Genomic DNA, 19,747 nt, shown 5'->3' with positions numbered 1-19,747 from the left:
CATTGCGACCACTACTTCCACCTCCCTACCTTCTGGGGGCATCATGATCACATTTAACAACCTTCTTACATTGGCCACCAACTGCCTTCCCTTAACAAAGCTCATCTGGTCCTCCCCAATCATGTCCGGAACAGTCTTCAATCCTTGAGGACAATAGTTTGGCCAGCAGTTTGGTGTCCACATTCAATAGGATATCGGCCTGTAGGACCCACAGAGCTCCGGATCCTTATCCCGCTTCAGGATCAGCGAAATCGTGGCCTGTGACATAGTCGGGAGAAGCACCCCTCTTCCCCTTGCCTCATTGAATGTGCTCATCGAGAGCGGCCCCAATTTCCCATCCGGCCCCAAGGCTTTACCGACTGCATGGCCTTCAGAACCTCCGCTATCTCTTCGAACCCGATCGGGGCCCCCAGCCCTTCTACAAGCTCCCCGTCCACTTTTGGGAAATTCAGCCCCCCTAGGAAGTTCCTCATCCCCTCCGGCCCAGGTGGGGGTTCCGACCTGTACATAGAACATAGTGCAGAAGGAGGCCGTTCAGCCCATCGAGTCTGCACCGACCCACTTAAGCCCTCACTTCCACCCTATCCCCGTAACCCAATAACCCCTCCTAATCTTTTTTCTTGGTCACTAAGGGCAATTTATCATGGCCAATCCACCTAACCTGCACATCTTTGGACTGTGAGAGGAAACCGGAGCACCCGGAGGAAACCCACGCAGACACGGGGAGAACGTGCAGACTCCGCACAGACAGTGACCGAGCAGGGAATCGAACCTGGAACCCTGGTACTGTGAAGCCACAGTGCTATCCACTTGTGCTACCGTGCTGCCCCACAGCCTACTATAAAACTCCTTAAACGCCTTATTCACCCCCTGCTGAGTGTCCCACCAGGTTCCCGTCTCCATCCTTTGCTTTCCCTATCTCCCTGGCTGCCTCTGTCTTTCTAAGCTGCTGTGCAAGCATTCTGCTGGCCTTCTTTCCATGCTCATAAATTGCCCTCTTCGTCTTTCTCTCTACCACCCTTCATGTGGTTAACAAGCCAAACTCCGCCTGTAGCCTCCGCCGTTCCCTTAAAAGTCCCGCCTCTGGAGGGTCCGCATACCTCCTGTCGACCTGTAGTATCTCCTTTACCATTCGGTCCATCTCTGCCCTGTCTACCTTCTCCCTGTGGGCCCGTATCGAGATCAGCTCCTCTCTAACCACTGCCTTCAATGCCTCCCAGAGCACCGCTGCCGAAATTTCCCCCGTGTCATTGACCTCCAGGTAGTTCTGAATACATTTCCTCAACCGCCCGCACACCTCCTCGTCTGCTGAAAGCCCCACGTCTAACCTCCAGTGCGGGTGCTGATCACGTCTAACCTCTTGTGCGGGCGCTGGTTACCGTCTTTAGAACCTGCAGGTCAACCCAGTGCGGGGCATAGTCAGAGATTGTGATTGCCAAGTACCCCGTATCCACCACCCCTGTCAGTAGAGCCCTGCCCAGAATAAAGAAATCAATCCGGGAGTACTTTAGGCACATGTGAATAGAAGGAGAACTCCTTCATTCTCGGTTGCCCAAATCTCCATGGGCTCACCCCCTCCCCCACATCTGCTCCATGAACTCTTTTAGTTCCTTTGCCATTGCTGGCACCCTGCCCGTCTTTGAGCTTGACCAGTCTAAACCAGGGTCAATAACTGTGTTAAAGTCCTCTCCCATGACCAGCTTATGCAAATCCAGGTCCAGTATCTTCCCCAGCATCCTCTTTATAAACTCCACATTGTCCCAATTTGGTGCATACACATTTACTAGTACCACCTGCACCCTCACCAATTTCCCACTGACCATAGTGTACCGGCCTCCCACAACCAAAACTATTCTTCCCGCCTCAAACATCACTCATTTGTTGATCAGGATCGCGACCCCTCTAGTCTTCGAGTCCAGTCCCGAGTGAAAAATCTGTCCGACCCAACCTTTCCTTAATCTAACCTGGTCCACTTTGAGGTGCGCCTCCTGCAGCTTTACCACATCCTCCCTCTTACATTCCAGGTGATCAGTCTAGTTGGGGGGCTCATTGCCCCACCCCCCCCCCCCCCCTTCGCCGATCAGCCATCCCCTCTCTCGGGCCAGTCTCCACCCTTGCGCCCCATTCCTCCACCTGCCCACCCACAGGCAGCCTCCGACCCCGACCTTGTCTCTGTCCCTCAGCAAACGTCCCTCCCTCGTCAGCAGAACATTTTACCCCCTTCCGCCCCTAGGACCGGAACAATGTAAATCCACCTCTTTGATAAGCCTAAACTCTGCTCACCCCCACTATTCTTCCGTAAGCTAGCCCGCCCAGCTAGATTGGTGGCCCTCGCCCCTGGAGACAGACATTCTCCCACCTATTGTTCCCTCCCCACCCTCCCCCTCGCTCATACATACATATTCAAATGAAAAACAGTCCCAACATAATTGCCCAACAGAGAAAAAATAAGCCCAGCTAAACAAATAAAAGATCAAGCAAAAGATCCAGCATCTAGACAAACACACCTCCATCCCTGAACAGTGCAAATATAAACTTTAACTCACTCAGCTCTACAACTGGGCCCAAATCAATACAGAAGGCATTACAAATAATGTCCGCAAAACAAAAAACAAGAAACTTTTTCAAACATGAACGTTGCAGCAAAGCCCTGGAGGCTCTCCCATTCGCAGCTTCCTCACGAGCGCTCTGTGAGCCATATCCACCTCCAAGGGTTGGGGGAATGCCCCATCCCCCAGCAGCTTCTTGAACATGCCCGCTATGTATGCCCCAGCATCCGCTCCTTTGGACCCTTCCGGGAGCCCAACGATTCTCATGTTCTGCTGGCGGGACCTGTTCTCTAGGTCCTCCACCTTCTCCAGAAGCCTTTTCTGCTGGTCACTCAGCATCCCCACCTCCATCTCCACCGCTGTTTGATGTTCCTCCTGGTCAGCCAGCGCTTTCTCTACTTTCTGGATCGCCCGATCTTGGGCATCCGATCTAAGTTCCAGTTGCGCAATTGCCTCTTTAAATCGGGTCCAAGCAGCCCTGTTTCTACTGGCGAAGCCCTCCTGGATATTTTGCATCAGCTGCTCCGTTGACCGCTGGGTCGACAAGCCAGAGCTCTGGACGTCCGCCATGCTGTCTCCCGCTGCAGTTTCAGCCCAAGCCTTCTCTGTTCTTCTGTTTCTGCCTTTGGGAGGACTTCTAGTCCTCCTCTCCATGCACCGATGTGGGAATCCACTACACAGTTGCCTCTGTGATCGATTTTTCAAATCAAGTCCGGTAAAAAAATCGGGGGGAAAGGTCCAAAAGTCCGACCCGAGCGGGAGCCACCAAATGTGCGAATTACTCCTTCATAGCCGCCACCTTAAGTCTCTATCTCCACCTTCAGTTCTAACACTATGTTCCAATCCCCTCCCACAATCAGCTCATGGGTATCCAGATCCGGGATGGCACCCAACACTCTTCACAAACCCTGCATCGTCTCAATTGGGGCCATATACACTTACCAACGCTATCAAGCTCCCCTCCAAAGTGCACATCATTAGCATGTACCTGCCTCCTTGGTCAGCCACCATCTTCTCCATCTGAAACCTCGCCCTCTTGCCCACCAAGATCTCCAACCCCGAGCACTACTATCGAACCCCAAATTAAATACCCGACTTACCCAACCCTTCATAAGCCTTACCTGATCATTCACCCTCAAAGGTGTCACCTGCAGCATCACCACACCAGCTTTTAAACCCTTCAAGTGTGCAAACTCTCTTGCTCTCCTCACCAGTCCCCCTAACCCCCTCACTTTCCATGTCACCATTATGACCGGGGTTCTCTCACCCTCGCCCCTCCTATCCGCCATCACCATTCCCCCGGGCCCTGCCCATACGCCCCGTCGAACCCCTCCCCCTCCCAGAATACCCCATCCATTTCCTCTTGCAAACACCTCACCCAGTATCAATTCGTGAACGAGCATTATAACCCCATTATAACTTGCATTTATATATTGTCTTCCACCACCACTTTCAGGAAATATATTGCTGCAATATTACTCTGGTTTTTAATTAAGATATAAACCCAATTAAGTTCATGTCTGTTTAAAGCAAAAAAGAAATATCTTATAAATCATGCACCGATGTACCTTGGCAACAGTGTGTACCATCTGCTAGATAGGAGTACAAGATGCACTACAGAAACCCGCCAAGGTTCCTTCAACGGCACATAGCAAATCCTCTGGAGGAACAAGGCCAGCAGGTTTTTGGGAACACCACCCAACTCCAAGTTCCCCTCTAAGTCATACAACATGCTGGGTTGGAAATATTTTGGTGTTCCTCATTGTGGTTGAATTAAAAACCAGGAAATCACTTTACAACAAAACTGTGGGTCTGCTTACATTATATACCCTATAGTGTTTCACGAAGGCGGTTCACCAATATCTTCTCATGAATATGGAACATTCACCCACATTCACCTACAATAATGTTTTACCCATTGCAGTTCATTTGGTACAATAACATGACTTTCCATATGTAGTATCGTCATAACTATCAGCATTACAAGGGTTAATGTAGTGTAAAGAGTAGCCACTAGAGGGAGCTGCAGATGCAATGATATAAAGCAGTGATGCTAGATCTTAGGGGAGGAGTGTATGCAGGAGACAGCTAGTGAAGGTCATAAGAGCAAATAGTGTGAGAAAGTTAGATTATAGTTTATATCCGTAGTGAGATTAACAGGAGATGAGTGTAGTTAGATGTTATTGATCAATTCTGTATTCTAAAGGACTAAGTGTCATAACCCAGTTTACCCAGTTAAGTAGTGTAAATAAAATCATGGCTTTGTTTAAGTAAAAGCTATACTGTGGTCTTTGTGGAACACTACGCCAACCATCCTAAATAATCAACACGAAGAACACCACACCATACTTTTCCACTGTGGTTACGACCCATGTGGTTTAATTATATAGGCGGCTCGAAAGTTTTAGCTTACTCCTTTCCTCTTTTTCAATATATTCAGAATAGGTTCATCTTTTCAGTTGGGCAAGAACAAATAATAGGCTCAATAATCGATTAGTTAATTTTATTTCAGATATATGTTTTTCATTAATAGTTGCAACAGTTTGGACTTCCGGTTGCGGCTATGACCAGCTAAGTCGCACGTTTGGCTGCTCCTGCTACAAAGGTGTTTTCGGGCCGATTGGAGGGCCCCAACGGCGCTGTAAGGACAAATCCCGGTGGGGGAAGGCTCCCTGAAGAGAACCAGACCAACTTTATGGTCGGTACCCGGAGTGGGGTGGTAAAGAAAGCAACAGCAGCTCCCAAAAAAAAGCGGGGGAAGAAGACCAAAATGGCGGCCGGTGGCGCACCCGAGGAATGGAGGAAATGGGCGGAGGAGCAGCAGGCCGCTCTCCTGCGCTTCTTTACGGAGCTGAAAATGGAGCTCTTGGAGTCAATGAATGCGACGACCACCAGGCTGATGGGAGCCCAGGCGACCCAAGAGGCGTCGATTCGGGAGCTGCAACAGGAGATGACTGTGAGGGAGGAGGAGGCCACGGTCCTCGTGGGAAAGGTAGAGGTGCACGAGGCACTCCACCTGAAATGGCAGAGCCGTTTTGAGGAGCTGGATACCCGAATGAGGCGGAAGAACCTGAGGATCTTGGGCCTGGCAGAAGGCCTGGAGGGGTCAGACCTCCCGGGATATGTAGCAGAAATGCTGAGCTCCCTGATGGGGGCAGGGGCCGTCCCTTCGCCCCTGGAGCTGGAAGAGGCCTACAGGGTCATGGCTAGGAGGCCAAGAGCAAATGAGCCCCCGAGGGCGGTGCTGGTGCGGTTCCAGCGACTCAGCGACCGTGAGAGAGTGCTGGAGTGGGCCAAGAGGGAAAGGAGCAGCAAGTGGGAGAATTCGACGGTGAGGGTCTACCAGGACTGGAGTGCGGAGGTGGCAAAGCGGCGGGCCCGGTACAACCGGACGAAGGCGGTGCTACATGCAAAACGGATCAGGTTCGGAATGCTGCAGCCAGCGCGCTTGTGGGTCACCTACAGGAACCAACACCACTATTTTGAGTCCCCAGAGGAGGCGTGGGCCTTTGTACAGGAAGAGAAACTGGACTCGAATTAGACCCAGGGGATACTTGGCGGCCGTAGCCGCTCGGGTACTTTCAGCTGAATTCTTTGTTTGGATTTTGAACTCTTGCTGTGGTTTTTCTTCTGATGTTTTTTCCCCCTTTGCCAACTTCCCTTAGTTATTGTTATTGTGGTTATTCATGGTTATTTATGGTTATTTATGCTGTTTGGTAGAGGGCGACTGTTAAGTACATTGTTATTTGTTATTTATCTGTTATTTATAATGTTAAGTTGGGGAGGTGGGACGGGGGGGAGAGCAGATCGGGGATATGGGCCCCTAGGGGCGGTTCTTTTACAGGCATGGACGGGGACGGGGGTGGAACTGAAGATGGCGGGGTGGGGTGTGGCAGGGCGAAAGCGCGGGCTTTCCTCTGTTTTCCCGCGCGCGGGGCAGAGGAGGGGGGAGGGGAGGAGTGCGGGGCGTGGCTAGCAATGGCGACCTTTCCCGCGCTGGAGCGAGGCCAGGGAGGAGTGGCAAGGGGGGGGAGGCCCCCCCCCCCGAGCCGGGGGGAGTCGGAGTGTGGCAGGAGCAGCCGGGTCAGCGTGAACCAGCTGACTTACGGGAGTACGATGGAGGGTACATCGCGGCTAGGAGGGGTCCTAGCCTGGGGGGGGGGGGGGGGGGGGGGGAGGGGGGTTAGGGAGGGACACCAGGTTGCTGCTGGAAAGACCAGAAACGGGAAGTGGAGGACTGGAGAGGTGGGGGGAGGGGGCCATCGCCATGGGGAGCGGGTCAGAAGGGGAGGGTCGACCCGGGGCGAGCAGGGAACAGGACATGGCTAATCGGCAGGGGAAGGGGGCGGGTCGTCCCGCGACCCGGCTGATCACTTGAAACGTGAGGGGATTGAATGGGCCGGTCAAGAGATCAAGGGTATTCTCACACCTGAAGGGACTGAAGGCTGATGTAGCAATGTTACAGGAGACCCATTTGAAGGTAGTGGACCAGGTTCGCCTGAGAAGGGGGTGGGTGGGACAGGTGTTCCACTCTGGATTGGACGCTAAGAACCGGGGGGTGGCGATTCTGGTGGGAAAGAGGGTGTCGTTCGTGGCGGAGGAGGTGGTGGCGGATAAGGAGGGTAGGTATGTGATGGTGAAGGGTAAGCTGCAGGGGGAGAAAGTGGTGATGGTCAACGTATATGCCCCGAACTGGGATGACGCGGGTTTTATGAGGCGCCTATTGGGCCTCATTCCGGGACTGGAGGCAGGGGGCTTGATCATGGGGGGGGACTTTAACACAGTGCTGGACCCCGGGCTAGACAGATCGAGCTCAAGGACCAATAGGAGGCCGGCAGCGGCAGAAGTGCTGAGGGGGTACATGGAGCAGATGGGAGGAGTAGACCCATGGAGGTTTGGTAGGCCGAGGGCGAGGGAGTATTCCTTTTTCTCCCACGTCCATAGAGTGTACTCCAGAATCGATTTCTTCGTGTTGAGCAGGGGGCTGATCCCGAGGGTACGGGAAGCTGAGTACTCGGCCATTGCGATCTCTGATCATGCACCGCATTGGGTGGATGTGGAAATGGGGGAGGCGCGGGACCAGCGCCCGCTGTGGCGGCTGGATGTGGGGCTGTTAGCGGACGACGAGGTGTGTAAAAGGGTCCGGAAGAGCATTGAGAGCTATCTGGACTTGAATGACACGGGTGAGGTGCAGGTGGGGATGGTCTGGGAGGCCCTGAAGGCAGTGATCAGGGGAGAGCTGATCTCCATAAGGGCGCACAGAGAAAGAAAGGAGAGGCAGGAGAGGGAGAGGCTGGTGGGGGAGCTATTGGAAGTGGATAGGAGATATGCGGAGGCACCAGAGGAGGGGCTGCTGGGAGAACGGCGCAGCCTGCAGGTCAAGTTCGACCTGATGACCACCAGGAAGGCAGAGACGCAGTGGAGAAGGGCACAGGGCACGGTCTATGAGTATGGGGAAAAGGCGAGCAGGATGCTGGCACACCAGCTTCGCAAACGAGATGCGGCTAGGGAGATTGGGGGAGTGAAGGAGAGGGGCGGGAAGGTAGTGCAGAAGGGGCAAGAAGTGAACGGGGTCTTCAGGGATTTTTACAAGGAGTTGTATCGGTCTGAGCCGCCGACGAGGAGAGGGGGAATGGAGGACTTCCTAAACAAATTGAGGTTCCCAAGGGTCCAGGAGGGGCTGGTAGAAGGGCTGGGGGCGCCAATAGGGCTAGAGGAGCTAGTCAAGGGAATAGGTCAGATGCAAGCGGGGAAGGCGCCGGGGCCAGATGGGTTCCCGGTGGAATTCTATAAGAAAAATGTGGACATGGTGGGACCGGTACTGGTACGAGCCTTTAATGAGGCGCGAGAGGGGGGGGTTCTGCCCCCGACAATGTCGCAGGCTCTGATCTCCCTGATATTGAAGCGGGATAAAGACCCCGTGCAGTGCGAGTCCTACAGGCCTATCTCGCTTCTGAACGTGGATGCCAAGTTGCTGGCAAAGATCCTGGCAGCTAGAATAGAGGATTGTGTGCCAGGGGTAATCCATGAGGACCAGACGGGGTTCGTGAAGGGGCGGCAGCTCAACACGAACGTGCGGAGATTGCTGAATGTAATTATGATGCCGGCAGTGGAGGGGGAGGCTGAGATAGTGGTAGCGCTGGACGCGGAGAAGGCATTCGATAGGGTGGAGTGGGAGTACCTGTGGGAGACGTTGGAACGGTTTGGGTTTGGGGAAGGGTTTATTAAGTGGGTGAAGTTGCTCTACTCGGCCCCGACGGCGAGTGTAGTGACAAACGGGAGGAGGTCGGAGTATTTCGGGCTCCACCGAGGGACCAGGCAGGGATGTCCCCTATCCCCCCTACTTTTCGCACTGGCGATTGAACCGTTGGCGATGGCACTGAGGGGTTCAGGGGGGTGGAGAGGACTGACTAGGGGAGGGGAGGAACATCGAGTATCGCTGTATGCGGATGATCTACTGCTGTACGTGGCAGACCCAGAAGGGGGAATGCCGGAGATAATGGAACTATTAGCAGAGTTTGGGGACTTTTCGGGGTACAAACTAAATTTGGGCAAAAGCGAGGTTTTTGTGATACACCCGGGGGACCAGGGAGAGGGTATTGGGAGACTCCCCTTCAAGCGAGCAGGAAAGAGCTTTAGGTACTTAGGGGTGCAGGTGGCAAGGAACTGGGGGACCCTCCACAAGTTGAACTTTTCCAGGCTGGTGGAACAGATGGAGGAGGAATTTAAGAGGTGGGACATGGTACCGTTGTCGCTGGCGGGGAGGGTGCAGTCAATCAAAATGACGGTCCTCCCAAGGTTCTTGTTTTTATTTCAGTGCTTGCCCATCTTCCTCCCTAGGGCCTTCTTCAAAAAGGTGACGAGTAGCATCATGAGCTACGTGTGGGCGCATGGCACCCCAAGGGTGAGGAGGGTCTTTTTGGAGCGGAGTAGGGACAGTGGAGGGCTGGCACTGCCCAATCTCTCGGGGTACTACTGGCCGGCAAATGTGTCAATGGTGCGCAAGTGGATGATGGAAGGGGAGGGGGCAGCTTGGAAACGAATGGAGAGGGCGTCCTGTGGCAACACAAGCCTGGGGGCCCTAGTAACGGCACCATGGCCGCTCCCCCCCACGAGGTACACCACGAGCCCGGTGGTGGCGGCCACCCTCAAGATATGGGGGCAGTGGAGGCGACATAGGGGAGAAATGGGAGGTCTGTTGGCGGCGCCAATAAGAGGGAACCATAGATTCATCCCGGGGAACATCGACGGGGGATTTCAGAGCTGGTACAGGGTGGGCATACGGCAGCTGAAGGACCTGTTTATAGAGGGGAGGTTTGCGAGCCTGGGAGGGCTGGAGGAGAAGTTTGAGCTCCCCCCGGGAAACATGTTCAGATATTTACAAGTGAAGGCATTTGCTAGGCGGCAGGTGGAGGGGTTTCCCCTGCTCCCCAGTAAGGGGGCGAGTGATAGGGTGCTCTCGGGGGTCTGGGTCGGAGGGGGGAAGATATCAGACATCTACAAGATAATGCAGGAGGTGGAAGCAGCATCAGGGGAGGAGCTGAAAGCCAAGTGGGAAGGGGAGCTGGGAGAGCAGATAGAAGACGGGACGTGGGCGGATGCACTGGAGAAGGTCAACTCTTCCTCCTCGTGTGCGAGACTGAGCCTCATTCAATTTAAGGTACTGCATAGAGCTCACATGACGGGGACAAGGATGAGCCGGTTCTTTGGGGGTGAGGACAGGTGTGTCAGATGTCTGGGAAGCCCAGCGAACCATGTGCATATGTTCTGGGCATGTCCGGTGCTGGAAGGGTTCTGGAAGGGGGTGGCAAGGACGGTGTCGAAGGTGGTGGGGTCCAGGGTCAAACCAGGATGGGGGCTTGCGATCTTTGGGGTCGGGGTAGAACCGGGGGTACAGGAGGCTAGGGAGGCCGGAATACTGGCCTTTGCGTCCCTAGTGGCTCGACGAAGGATATTAATTCAATGGAAGGACGCGAGGCCTCCAAGCGTTGAAACTTGGATTAACGATATGGCTAGCTATATTCAGCTAGAAAGGATCAAATTTGCCCTGAGAGGGTCGGTACAGGGATTCGCCAGGCGGTGGCAACCTTTCCTTGACTTTTTAGATCAGAGATAGACGTTCGGGGTCGTGGCAGCAGCAACCCGGGGGGGGGGGGGGGGGGGGGGGGGGGGGGAGGGGGGGGAGGGGAGGGGGGGGCAGCAAGGGTCGTGGGGGGACATGCACGACTGTAACGCGGGCAAGTCTGCTCGCTGCTCATGTCTGAAACTGTAGGCTGCCTTGTTTGTTAAGGTTGCCTGGGGGGGGGGGGGGACTGGTGCGCGCGAGAGGGCGGGCGAGGGAGGGACATTTGCCTAGAGGGATTGTGTTGTAAATAATTTAAAAATTAGTAGGGGTAAATGTCTGTATGGAAAAACTCTTTCAATAAAAATTATTTAAAAAAAAAAAAATAGTTGCAACAGTTTGAGGGATACAGAAGTTCAAAAATATTTTTCACGTTCTGCATGCAAATACGTTCACTATTCCCGAACCATTTATATTTGGTAAGTTAGTGACAACATTTTTTCTGGCAGATCTCCAATGCCCTCCCTCCATCCTCTCCCCTCCACCCCCACCCTCGCCACCCCACTGCCCATTGGTAGCCATGACAACAAATGACCAGTCACCAAACTCTAAAATTCCTTCCTTAAATCTCTCCACCTCTCTCCTCCGCTAAAGCACTGTTTAAAACCTTCCTCTTTGACCAAGCTAATATAAAAGCAAATTATTGTTGATGTTTGAGATCTGAAATAATAGGAGTAAAAGGCTGGAAATACTCAGCAATTCGGGTAATATCTGTTGTTAGAGAAATTGAGTTAATATTTCAGGTCAATGACCTATCTGCAGAACAAAATGGACATTGTCATTGATCAAGCTTTTGTTTATTGTTCTTAATCTCTTCTTTCTACTTCTGCTTGGTTGCATCAGCATCATAGACTAAGATCTGTATTCAATTTGTGAATGTGGATCAGCGCTATCTGAATTAGCCTGAGCTGCTGATATGGCAGCCATGATAATGATAAACATCTAAATGGAGATTGTCTAAAGATGGATCTGGAAGATTTCAAGTGATTGGGTTGCGACTATTTCCCTCTATACCTTCCTCAATTTTCGTTTTGATAATGCCCTTGGAGCATTTTCCTATGTTAAAATTTATCTCTGAATGTGAGTGGCTCTCTTGCTGGTAACAGCCAAAAGTACACAGTTGTCAAACCACTGCGGATGCTGGAAATCGTAAACAAAAACAGAAAGTGTTGGAAATACTCAGCAAATCTGGAAGCATCAGTAGAGAGAGAAGTGGCTCTATGTTTCGAGGGGAATATGGCTTCTTCAGAGGCATTGTCATGTTCCCCCCACCCCTACCCCGGCCAAAACGAACATTTGAGCTAAGGAATTCTCTGGTTTCAGGCCTTTGGCGGGCTTCTTGGTTTCATAGCTGTTTTTATAGTTGGTAAGCATTCATAGAACATAGAATCCTTACAGTGCAGAAAGAAGCCATTCGGCCCATCGAGTCTGCACCGACCCTCTGAGAGGGCACCCTCCCCAGACCCCATCCCCCGCCCTATCCCTGTAACCCTGTTACGGCACCTAACCTTTGAACACTAAGGGCAATTTAGCATGGCCAATTCATATAACCTACCAAATGCCACATTGCACTGGCTTGGAAAGGGACATGTCGGGCATCTCCACTCACCCCACCAGCCATCACCACCTGAGTGGGAATGGTGTTGCTTTGGAAATAAAAAGCCAGTGGGGAAGAGGGCCAGCAGATGGCAGTATCTTGCTGCTCACGAAATCTCCACCGTGCTGACATTTTGCCAGCTGCACACCGGAGATTTTCAATGACTTGGTGCGGCGATGCCAGCGACGAGTGGGTGTACCAGTAGACAGCTCGCATCTGGAGGGGAGCTCAATGCTGCCGGCTGGTATGTGCGAGATGGCGAGATGGACGCATTAGCATAGCTGCAAAGGAAGACGAGCAAAAAGAGCGGCAGGGGCGCATTTAGCCTTGAGCACACGATTGCGGATTGTGTGTTGAAGTGTGTGGATTAGCAGAGGGTTGTATCCAAAGCAGGACGCTGCACATCGGTGCTCAGAGTCGGAACCGTCAGTAGCACCGAGGGAACGCCCGGCCCTGTGTGTTCAGTCCAAGTATTTGACCTTGTGCTGGGACTATTTGGGGAAGGAGGGCATCACTCTCACTGTTGGAGAGAGGGGAGACCCCGCTGACTCTTCCCAGCCCCGTTGACTGTCAGGAATTGTGGGGTTGGGGGGGGGGGGGGGGGGGTGGATCAGAGCGTGAATGAAATCTCCTTTGCAATTGGACGGTCCAATCGCACGGTGGGAACTAAAAGAGATTCCCGAAGCCGGGCAGCACCAGGAGCCTTGACGCTTCTGAGGTGGTCGGCGTTCCGTGACAAGGAGCGAGGTCGGCGCTATGAACACCAGCGGTAAGTAAAATGTGTCTTCTCACTGCTCCTGTCCGGCCATTCCCGCCTCTCTCCCACTCAGGTGTCATTTCTCTGACCGTCCGCTGCTGCTGCTGACTTGTGGACTTTTAACAAAAGAATGTGCAGGGGTTTCCGAATGGATGATGTACACACCTCAGGTGCCAGCACAGTATTCTTTCAAGTGTTTGATATCACGCTTGGTGGGGGGGGGGGGGGTGACACGTCTCTTTGTGTGCCTTTTGACTGGATTCTCGTTTTCTTAAGCGCCGTATTTGGATGAATGTATTTCATTTAAAGGCATGTCACTGGTGAGACAGCACCCCCCCCCCCCCCCCCACCCCGACTGCACAGACCTGCCCCTGTACCCAGGTTGCAAAGATTTTTTTTTGCCTTTATCTCTGTGAATGCCAGTGCAAGCCATTCCACATTTGCAATTGTCTCCGTTCAAGATTATTCAGGGGTAAAATGATAAACTTCCTTTCAAATCACCTCCCTTGAAAATAAAGCCTGTATTGACCAACTCCGAAATCATCCAAGCATGGACAACGAAATGTCTTTCTTATCCTGAGAAATCTCAGGGACGTCTGTCCCGTACGTATTTTTTTAAAAACAGAGAATATTTGGATATAACAATAGTGTACCTGAAGTGGCAATCATTCTGCATTATTGTTGAAAAATGAATCTTATTTTTCCCATTAACTAACCATCTGATTGGTTGGCTGCTGTGTATCTAGCTGCCTTTGAACTCCATCTTACTACCCATAATGTTCACAAAGCGTATGGAAAACGTATTCACTGGACACCACTTTAGTTCCTTTTTTCAGCTAAGTCAACTTGCTTGCACATGGTTCCATATTTATAGCAGGGTTGACTGAACCGCTTTGACTTGAAGACAGTACTGAGTCACAGGATCAGGAAGATGCCATTCAGCCCCTCAAACAGGTGCAGTCCTTCCATGGCTGATCTGATTTATTCCAGTTAAAACAGATGCAGCTGTAAGTCAGAAAACAAATAACTAGACAAATCTGTTTTTGGGCGTGTTTGTCAAAGTTTCAGATTTTGTCCCACCACAGAATAAGCAAGAACAGAAAAAGACAAAGATCTCAACTGGTTCAACCTGTGGTATTTCCCATAGTGTTGGTACTTTCATTTTCCCCAGAATCTCTTTCTCTGTGTCTCTGCCTTCCACAAACACCGAGAACAGCTTGAAAATTCAGTTAAAGAAAGGATTAGAATTTACATTTGTCATGCAATATTACTCTTTCCAAGGTAATACTTTGGTTAGGATGAATGAAAAAATGATCAGATGCTTTAAAGAATTTTTCAAAAATTTGAAATCGATGTTGATTTGACAGAATAGATTATTGTACCTCCTCACCTTTCTTTATACTATTACACCATTCTGTGTACACTGTTTCAAGATCCAAGCCATACCTCACTCTACTTCCAAATCCCACTCATGTTTTCTCTACTTCAGGTTTGCTGTCATATCTACTCCTCTTCAAGATCTCACTATTCTCTCTAAGTCTCTGCAGCCTTTTATTTCATGCTCTACCCATCCCACATGCTCCACAGTGTCTCCTACCTACTTTCACGTTCCATACTGTTCCCTTTCGGCCCTGTTATTGCAGTTAGAAAGGGAGCACTATGTGACTGATGCAGTCTAAACCTATACACAATGGAAAATAAATGGGACTGGCTATGGAATGGAAAGGAATTGATTTGTGATGCCAACAAGCAGTTGTGGTAGGATGATGTGAAGGCTACAGCAGGCAAGAAGGAATGTGGTTCGACACCACCCAGGTTCAATTGGAAAATGCCAAAACTTCCCAGCTGCTCTCGCACAGCTCACAATACCTGTAACATATACCACCCAAAATACTAAGTTACGGGAGAGCATCAGTGGAAAAGATTCTTGTGTTTTAGCTTTTTACATTCCAATCCATCTGTGTTTAAGTTTTGACGTGGAGTTTTTTGCATTCACTTCTAAGCTTGTACTATCAGTCAAGCGTGTGTTCATTATCTTTTTTCTGCACTTGATGAATTTTTCTAAATGCCATTCACATTACACTGCTAAACAGAAACAGCAAAAGCAGTCACTTTTACAGTAGCTGATAAATGTCAAAGCATATCTATAACTACAGCTGCTAGAAGACCCTTAAGAGACTGTTGTATTGGGTTTCACTTAGTATTCCATCACTCCACTTACAGTAGAGGAAGAAGAAAAGGATAATTATGAATTTGTATATTTAATAATTAAAAGGATAACCAATATTCAGAAATAGGGACCAAAATGTGGTTTTGAATTCCCCATTATAGAAAAACCATAAAGCCATGAAGACAGTGAAGAGTAGATTCATCAGGATAGTATTCTGATGAGAAACTACAGTTACAGGGGCCGGCTTGATGCCGGCAATACTGGAGGTATTGCCCTGGGAAGGGGAAAAGCTAGGAGGAGATTAATTAGAAGTATTTAAAGTAACAAACAGTTTTGGTTGGGTGAACAGAAAAAGACCGTTTCTATTAGTCGAGGAGTAATGAATGAGGCTTTATTAATTCCAAAATGCCTTTAAGAGAGGCAGAAGTGAAGAGTTGGGAGAAATGTCTTTCTGCAGGGAGTAGTAAGATTACTGAATTACTTCATAGAGAGCACAAAGAACAGTACAGCACAGGAACAGGCCGTTTGGCCCTCCAAGTCTGCGCCAATCATGGTGCCTATCTAAACTAACACCTTCTGCACTTCCAGGGTCCGTATCCCTCTATTCCCACCCTTTTCAGGTAGTCGTCAAGAACCACTTAAACGTCGCTATCATATCTGCTTTTACCACCTCTCCTGACAGCACGTTCCAAGCACTCACCACCCTTTGTATAAAAAACACGCCTCACGAATCTCCTCTAAATTTTGCCGCTTGCACCTTAAACCTAAGTCCCCCAATAATTTCACCTGAGGCAGGAGCTGCGTTTCAAAAGCTAATGATTTGAAACAAACCCGTTGAACTTTAACCTGGTGTTGTAAGACTTCTTACTGTTCCCACCCCAGTCCAACGCTGGCATCGCCACATCATCCCTAATAATTGACTTCTCCACCCTGGGAAAAGAATATGACTATCCATTCTCCATACCACTCATAATTTTATAAACCTCTATCAGGTCTCCCTTCAACCTCCATCACTCTAGTGAAAACAATAAGAGTTTATCCAATCTCTCCTCATACATAATACCTCCCAGACTAAGCAACATCCTAGTAAACCACTTCTGTTCCCTCGCCAAAGCATCCACATCCTTCTGATAGTGTGGCGACCAGAATTGTACACAATATTCCAAATGAGATCTAACTAAGGTCCTGTACAGCTGTAGCATGACTTCCAATTTTTATATTTAATGCCCAACCAATGAAGGCAAGCATACCATATGCCTTCTTGACAACCTTATCCACTCTGCGTATCAATACTCCGAAGGATTCTGCCATTTATTGTATAATTTCCACCTGTATTAGACCTTCCAAATGCATTACCTCACATTTGTCTGGATCAAATTCCATCTGCCATTTCTCAGTCCAAGTCTCCAATCAATCTATATTCTGCTGTATCCTCTGACAATCCTCTTCACTATCCGCAACGCCACCAATTTTGTGTTGTCCGCAAACTTACTAATCAGACCAGCTGCATTTTCCTCCAAATCATTTGTATACACGACAAACAACAAGGGTTCCAGCACCGATCCCTGTGGAACAGCACTAGTCACAACCTTCCATTCAGAAAAGCACCCATCCACCGCTACCCTCTGTCTTCTATGACTGAGCCAGTTCTGTTTCCATCTTGCCAGCTCAAGTCTGATCCCGTGTGACTTCACCTTTTGTACCAGCCTGCCATGAGGGACCTTGTCAAAGGCCTTATTGAAGTAAATGTAGACAACATCCACTGCCCTTCATTCATCAATCATCTTCGTCACTTCCTCAAAAATCTTGATTAAGTTAGTGAAACATGACGTCCCCTTCACAAAACAATGTTGCGTCTCGCTAAGAGTCCATTTGTTTCCAAACGTGTTTAAATCCTGACCCTAAGAATCTTTTCCAATAATTTCTCTACCACTGATCTAAGGCTCACTGGCATATAATTTCCTTGATTATCCCTGCTACCTTTCTAACCATGATGTGGAGATGCCGGCGTTGGACTGGGGTGAGCACAGTAAGAAGTCTTACAACACCAGGTTAAATCCAACATGTTTGTTTCAAACACTAGCTTTCGGAGCACTGCTCCTTCATTCACCTGATTATTACTCATTTAAATGCCGATGACAACATAGATCGCGGAAGCTAGAAGAAATTATGAAACCAGGTGGCGTAAATTTCTTCCCATTTAATTTGGATTCACAAGTCCTCTGTGTCCAACTTCTCAAACCCAGCATTCCTAATAGTATTTCCCACATTCACTCCATGCTAAAGTAAGTAAAATATCACTGGGAACCAAAATCATTCTCACAATTTCAAATTTATTTTAAAATGAGACTTGGTATGGCTGTTGAAACTTCAGGGAAAATTGACATTTAATTGTCTGTTGACATGAGTAATATCAAGACAATCTGGGTGGGATCAGCCACACCAGCAAAAAGGATGAGAAATTGTCGATGTAAGTGAGTGAACTACTTGTGTTTTCTGTAATCTTTAACCCTGGCTCAAGATTCAATTCATCCCAATGAGACCCCAAAATTGGTTATTCTCCCTCCACCCACCCACCAATGCCATTCCAAGGGGCTCAAAATAAGGCCCTCCAAGGCAGTAGATGAATGGTAGAGGAGAAATTGACCCATTCATGATCAGTTTTATGATGCATGGAGGGGATACATTACATATACTGTTATTCTAAGCATGCACCTTGAAACTAGTCATGCTGGTGTTCATGTACAGAACTGGAGTCTGATACAAGATGGGTTTAATTGAAATTGTATTTTGACCTTTTACAATATCCTCCCTATACCTTTCTTCAGTTTCTTCTCGTCTTATAGGGAATATAATTTGTCAATCAATAACTTGTAGCTTTTTCAGCACATTGTATTCCAGTTCTCGGGTAGGTAATGGGTTCGATCTGTTTGCAGTTGGATTAGTAATGGTAGTGATAGCTCTGGTTTCTACATGAGGTCAGTGATCCCCTTCTACCGTGAGATTCCTTGCTAAATGCACTTTTATTTATCATTAATAGTGTAACAGTTTATGTTCCAGCAGCTGCTGTATCAATTTTTAAAAACTAATAAAAACTCTGCATGACGTTTTCCTAGCCTGTTCACAAACTAATTTGATTAAGATATTTTCATGATTGAAAATCAAATTGCAAATAATCATGAATTCAATTGATGGTTGAAAATTTGTGACCGCAAGCAGGATCTGAACTGATAGAATTGATTGTAACATGACATTTAATAGCATTATAAATAGAATTGATTTTCTAAATGAACACGTTTGATTATATGTTATATAACCTTGAATCACTTATGCCCTGGAATTCTTTGAATAGAAATTTCTAATGCTGTTAAGTCATCAAAATGACTGAAAGTTGTCAATAAAGTACATTAGTGATAAACAGGTAATTAAAAACTATCAAAACAAGCACAATTGAGTCAAGCTCACCAGATGTGTGGCATGTCCTGCCCTCCTGGTACAGTTAACAGCCTTTGTTGTAAGTAAGTGTGGTTGGTGAGCACTGAGACAATTTGAACACTGTTCTAAAACTCTCTGGTCCCAAGTTAGCATTTTGCAGTTCTCCACAGCACTATGAAACCTCATTCAGAAAGACCAGGCATGATATAAAATGCAATATGAATAACATGCAATGATATAGTGCCTTGACTGTAATAAATGATTGTACAGGAGTGTTAATAGACAAAATCTGACAACGAAGATTTAGACACAAAGATTGTACTAAAATCCTGGTCAAAGAAATATGTTTTAAGGAGTGGCTTAAAAAGATGCACAAGATGGAGGGGTTTAAGAAAGTAATTGCAAAGCTTAGACCCTACATAGCTAAAGGCAAGGCCTCCAATGGAGTGGTGAAGGAATTTGGGGATGCAGAAGAGGTCGAAATTGTAGGAACTTAGAGGGATGTCGTGTTGAAGGAAGTTATAGAGCTGAGAGGGGAAAGCCATAGAGGGAGTATAAAACCAAGAACAAGCAATTTAAGACTGACGCATTGGTGAACTTGGAGCTAATGTAGATCAGCAAGTGGAGGGGTGATGGGTGTACAGGAATTAATGCAGGTTAAAAAAAATCGCTTATTGTCACAAGTAGGCTTCAAGTGAAGTTACTGTGAAAAGCCCCTAGTCGCCACATTCCGGCGCCTGTTCGGGGAGGCTGGTACGGACTGGAAAAACTAATAAAGCTCTGCATGAAGTTTTCCTAGCCCGAACATCCCCCCCTCCCCCGCCCCAAGCATTTGTCCAAACATATTTTACATTTATAATTACATGCTACCCCATCTCCTCTTTTTCCTCTCCCTGGTTTTATACCTCTCTTGATTCTACCCCCCCCCCCCCCCGCACCACAGTTCAAATCCGATCCTATTTCCAGTTCTCTCTTTGACAGAGTCATCCAGACTCAAAACATTAATTACGTTCTCTCCCCACAGATGCTGTCAGACCTACTGAGATTGTCCAGCATTTTCTATTTTTGTTTCTGTAGCCTCTTGTTTGTGATGTCTTGGGTAATGCTGGAACGACTG

General features: G+C 48.8%; 1 protein-coding gene across 16 annotated transcripts in view; it reads left to right on the top strand.

The window, feature by feature from the left end:
• Window positions 1-12,423: 12,423 nt before the first annotated feature.
• Window positions 12,424-19,747, top strand: part of ablim3 (actin binding LIM protein family, member 3) — a 420,986-nt gene continuing 413,662 nt past the window's right edge. For 11 of the 16 annotated variants that reach the window (XM_038795510.1, XM_038795522.1, XM_038795521.1 and 8 more), the window contains exon 1: window positions 12,424-13,037. In XM_038795510.1, the coding sequence (XP_038651438.1) occupies window positions 13,025-13,037 (13 nt within the window). In that variant the 5' untranslated portion in view covers window positions 12,424-13,024. The remainder of the gene's footprint in view (window positions 13,038-19,747) is intronic. The other 5 variants (XM_038795525.1, XM_038795523.1, XM_038795516.1 and 2 more) reach the window with 1 other exon arrangement.

This window comes from Scyliorhinus canicula, chromosome 4, assembly GCF_902713615.1.
Source record: "Scyliorhinus canicula chromosome 4, sScyCan1.1, whole genome shotgun sequence".
Lineage (NCBI taxonomy): Eukaryota > Metazoa > Chordata > Chondrichthyes > Carcharhiniformes > Scyliorhinidae > Scyliorhinus > Scyliorhinus canicula.
This window is presented reverse-complemented; position numbering and strand designations above follow the sequence as displayed.